Genomic DNA, 4706 nt, shown 5'->3' with positions numbered 1-4706 from the left:
GAGGGCGGGGCAGGGAGAGAAGGGGTCTGGAGGAAACCCCAGACAGGAGGGGAACAAAACTGGCCACCGTGACTGAGTCTCAAAGGAGCTTTTCTAGGTGCCCTGGGAGGAGCCCTGGTGGTGGAGTGCTAACCACAGGGTCAGCAGTTTGAAACCACCCCAGGTCCAAGGGAGAAAGTTGGGGGGCATGGGTGCTGAGTGAAAAACAGCAAATTGGAGGCTCAAGGCTGTTTCTCTTCTTCTTCCCAGGCCCCCTGGGCCCCGACTCTTCTTCCCAACCAGGCCTGCCTTTGCACTGGGCTGCAACAGAGACTGTCACAGAGTCCCACACCCCTCTCACGGCACCCTCAAAGTCCCCAAATCCCCAACCTGTCAGCAGCCCCACTAAGGGGGCAGGAGGCAGGTATAATAACGTCATTTCCTGCCTGGACTACAGTCCACAGCACCTGCTACCCTAGCTTACCTGGGTTAGTCACCCTTCTCTGTAGCTGGGGGAAGGGGAGGGGCGGTCTTGTCGGGGCCGCACTGGAGAGAAGTGGTGGGCGGGTGCGACCCCTGGGAGCGGCGGCGGCGGCCCCGGAGAAAGGCTGGCGGGAACCACCTGTAGCCCAAGCTTAAGAGGCAGGTCTGGTGGCGGGGCGGGGCCGGGCCCCGCGGGTCCCCACCCCCTCCCAGGGGGATAAAACCGGCCGCCACTCCTGTGTCCCAGACTGTCCCTGCCTGTCGCCAGACTCCTCCGACAGCATGAGCTTCACCACCCGCTCCACCACCTTCTCCACCAACTCCCGCTCGGTGGGCTCCGTCCGGGCGCCCAGCCACCGCGTGCGGCCGGCCAGCAGCGCAGCCAGCGTCTACGCGGGCGCGGGCGGCTCGGGCTCCCGGATCTCCGTGTACCGCTCCAGCAGCTTCCGGGGCGGCTGGGGAGGGGGCATGGCGGGGGGCATGGCTGGGGGTCTGGCGGGGTTGGAGGGCGTCCGTGGCGAGAAGGAGACCATGCAAGACCTGAACGACCGCCTGGCCTCCTACCTGGAGAGAGTGCGGAGCCTGGAGACTGAAAATCGGAGGCTGGAGGACAAGATCCGGGAGCACATGGACAAGAAAGGACCCCGTGTCAGGGACTGGAGCCATTACCTCAAGACCATCGAGGAGCTGAGGGCGCAGGTGAGGGCCATGGAGGGAGGGGCCCCACCTCCCGGCTGCCAGACACTCCCCTACACCTATAGGAACATCGGTAGGGCCAGGCGCCTGACACCTCGCCCCCTGTCCTTCCCCACGCCACCCCACCCCTGCTCCATCACGAGGTGCCTAGGAATGTTCTGGATTGTCGTACATAGCCCTGGTCAAGAGGACCCCAAGGTTGGCGGCTGAGCGTGGTAGGGTCCTAGCAGGACGCGGGGAGCAAAACTTGACTGGGACAACATGGAGGAAAGCGGCAACATGGAGGGAGGCCAGTCAAGGCCTTCTAGCGGATTCGGATTCGTGGCTGAGCGAGGACAGTGGGAGGGTTAAGCGGATGTGGCTAAAGCTGAGTCATCCGGAGCAAACAGAAGGCCTACCTGTGGGAGGGGCCAGTGATGGGGGTGCAGGGCCCAGAGCCGGAGGGCTGACCAGTTGCGCTAGGGAAAAAAAAAAACCAGGACTGGGCCTGAGAAAAGGGGCTTCCTCCTGGCTGCTCACTCCCGGACAGAGCCATAGGAGGAGGCGGTGGCCGCATAGGGAGTGGTGGGAACAGGTAGGTGCATTGGAGAGAGAACCTCCCACCATTACTGGGCCCTGGTGGCTGTTACTGACACACATTACACTTTCTGTACACACAAACACACACACGCACGCACGCACGCACGCGCGCGCGCGCCAAGTACAACCACTGACTTCTCAGTCATGAAACTCTCCTTACCACCACCTCCAGATCTTTGCCAATTCTGTGGACAATGCCCGCATCGTTCTGCAGATTGACAATGCCCGGCTGGCCGCTGATGACTTCAGAGTCAAGTAAGATCCGGTGACTGGGGAGTGAAAGGGGGTGGGGGGAAGCGAAGGACCCGGGGTGACTGAGAGTAGGCTGGTCAGGGAGGGATTTACAGTAGGATCTTGTTCAGAAGGTGTGACCCTGGATGAATGAGAATGTATCCATTCATTTAACTCCTCATTCCTTCCTGCCACCCCGTTTCAGAACACTGCTCTCTGCAGTGCCTAGGACGGTGCCTGGGGGTGGGTGAGTGGGTGGGGATTGCCACCTGATTCAGGTGGCTGGTTTGCAGTGGGCATGCGGGTGCTCTTCGGAGGTTCAGGATCAATGATGGGGGTGTGGTGTGGGACAGACCCTTCTGACCCCCTCCTCCACACCCACAGGTATGAGACAGAGCTGGCCATGCGCCAGTCTGTGGAGAACGACATCCACGGGCTCCGCAAGGTCATCGATGACACCAATGTCACTCGGCTGCAGCTGGAAACGGAGATCGAGACCCTCAAGGAGGAGCTGCTCTTCATGAAGAAGAACCACGAAGAGGCAAGAAGAGCCCCTGGAGGCCCGGGGCCAGCGGGGTGGGGTGGCGAAGCATGCGGGCCCTCCGTCAAGCTCGCCCCATGCCTAGCGGGTCCCCTTACTCCCCCGCAGCTCGTGGGAACTGCAGTGGGGGACAGTAGAGTGGGATGAGGGTGAGCCAGGAGAGGCTGGGAACAGAAGTAGATGGCACTGGCCATGGGGATTGGAAGTAATGGAGGAGTGAGTTTCAGATGGAGCTGGCAAGGCCTCCCTAGGCAAAGGTATCCGGAGCAGATTGATGGCAGGAGGGTAGATGGAGGGAGAGCTCACAGGCCACGTGAGGACTGAATGGCAGGCAGGGGTGTGTGAGCAGGTCCGTCTGGAGGAGAAAGCCAGTGTTAACACTGCCCGGAGTGTAAAACCAAGCGGGGTCTCTGATGGCTTCTAGACCTCATCCTGCAGACTGCGTGGAGGGGGCTGTCTCAGAGAAAGAGTCTCAGCGGAGGGAGCTCTGCTCGTCAGCCCTTCCTCCCATGTGCACCTCTCTCCTCTAGGAAGTAAAGGGCCTGCAGGCCCAGATTGCCAACTCCGGACTAACTGTGGAGGTGGATGCCCCCAAGGCGCAGGACCTCGGCAAGATCATGGCGGACATCCGGGCCCAGTATGAAGAGCTGGCCCAGAAGAACCGAGAGGAGCTGGACAAGTACTGGTCCCAGCAGGTACTTGAGGGGAAGGGGCATATCCAGGCTAGACATAGAGGCCTGGAGGCACGGAACGAGGAGGGCCGGGAGACCCGAGTCTGATGGACCATTCCCCGCCTCCAGATAGAGGAGAGCACCACCGTGGTCACCACTCAGTCTGCTGAGATCCGGGGTGCTGAGACGACGCTCCAGGAGCTGAGCCGTACAGTCCAGTCCCTGGAGATTGAACTGGACTCCATGAGAAATATGGTGAGAGCAGGCGTGTCTTGCCCCCAGCCCTGAACCCCACCGACTTCAATTGGCCTTGGGCTTAACCCTCTTCTCCCCAAATCCTCTTCCTCCCTTCGTGATCAGAGCAAGTCAGCTGTCCTTTTTCATTTCCTATAGCTCCCCACTCTTAGCTGGCACCCTTGGAGAAGGTGCTCCAAACTATGCAGAGCTAATAGTGGCAGGGGCTCCCTCTCTGCTTCAAGTGCCGAGCTCACCCGAACCCCCACCCCCATCTCTGTGCCCTCACAGAAGACCAGCTTGGAGGACAACCTGCGGGAGGTGGAGGCCCGTTACGTCATACAGATGGAGCAGCTCAATGGGGTCCTGATGCACCTGCAGTCAGAGCTGGCACAGACCCGAGCAGAGGGACAGCGCCAGGCCCAGGAGTACGAGGCTCTGCTGAACGTCAAGGTCAAACTGGAGGCTGAGATTACCACCTACCGCAGGCTGCTCGAAGATGGAGAGGACTTCAAGTGAGTGGAGCCTCCCTCCCATTCCCTACACACACACACACACACACACACACACACACACACACACACAAACCAGGCCAGATAGCACTTCTCCCCCAAAAAGCTTGAGTCTTTAGAAGCCCCCTCATGAATCTCTCCATGAGCATCAGGCCAATGCTTTCTGTGCATCCCCGTGTCCTCAAGAGAAAACAGTGCGCTGAGTTTGGCCTGTGTTGGCATTTAGGGTCCCATGGGGTTTGGCCTTGGGTTTTCCTTTTTGGAGGAAATAGTTAAGGGACCTTTAGACATAAAAGTCACGACCTGGCTCTTCCTTCTCCTCTGTGGTGGCTGTTTGTAACTGGGATTGGTTTTCTGATACAGCCTGGTCGATGCCCTGGACAGCAGCAACTCCGTGCATACCATCCACAAGACCAGCTCCCGCAAGATCGTGGATGGCAAAGTGGTGTCTGAGTTCAACGACACCAAAATTCTGAGACGCTGAGGTGGCAGAACCGGGGTACCCCGAGGCAAGAGAGGTCAATAAAAACCTGAGGTCAATGGTCACCATGCTGCCTCTTGCTTGACTGTTTTCGAATTTATGTGCAAATACTCTGACCCAGTAGTTCTTTCTGAGAACTGGCAGAATTTGACTGTCGCCTGTGACCCCGGGGGCTCCCTGGGGTTGGGGGAGTGGGCAGGGGAGGTTCTCAGAAGCCCCTTCTCGGAGATAGAGGAGAGAAAGGTCGAGGGGATGGATGAGAGCAATGGGAAAAGCCAGACTAGCTTGTGAAGCGGCCT

At 59.3% G+C, this 4706-nt stretch overlaps 1 protein-coding gene across 1 annotated transcript; it reads left to right on the top strand.

Annotated features, from left to right (window-relative positions):
* Window positions 1-702: 702 nt before the first annotated feature.
* On the top strand, window positions 703-4472 carry KRT18 (keratin 18). The gene is made up of 7 exons (XM_075552936.1): window positions 703-1161; window positions 1910-1992; window positions 2353-2509; window positions 3040-3204; window positions 3310-3435; window positions 3706-3929; window positions 4290-4472. The coding sequence occupies exons 1-7, from the start codon at window positions 745-747 to the stop codon at window positions 4408-4410; spliced, it is 1293 nt and encodes a 430-aa protein (XP_075409051.1). The 5' UTR covers window positions 703-744; the 3' UTR covers window positions 4411-4472.
* The last annotated feature ends 234 nt before the right edge of the window (window positions 4473-4706 follow it).

The sequence above is a fragment of the Tenrec ecaudatus genome, chromosome 6 (genome assembly GCF_050624435.1).
Source record: "Tenrec ecaudatus isolate mTenEca1 chromosome 6, mTenEca1.hap1, whole genome shotgun sequence".
Lineage (NCBI taxonomy): Eukaryota > Metazoa > Chordata > Mammalia > Afrosoricida > Tenrecidae > Tenrec > Tenrec ecaudatus.
This window is presented reverse-complemented; position numbering and strand designations above follow the sequence as displayed.

Excerpts from the sequence above, each read along its gene's own strand:
- KRT18 (XM_075552936.1), top strand. The coding sequence starts at position 745 with ATGAGCTTCACCACCCGCTCCACCACCTTCTCCACCAACTCCCGCTCG. Across the intron at positions 2,510-3,039 it reads TGAAGAAGAACCACGAAGAG|GAAGTAAAGGGCCTGCAGGC; the intron begins GCAAGAAGAGCC and ends TCTCTCCTCTAG. Across the intron at positions 3,436-3,705 it reads TGGACTCCATGAGAAATATG|AAGACCAGCTTGGAGGACAA; the intron begins GTGAGAGCAGGC and ends GTGCCCTCACAG.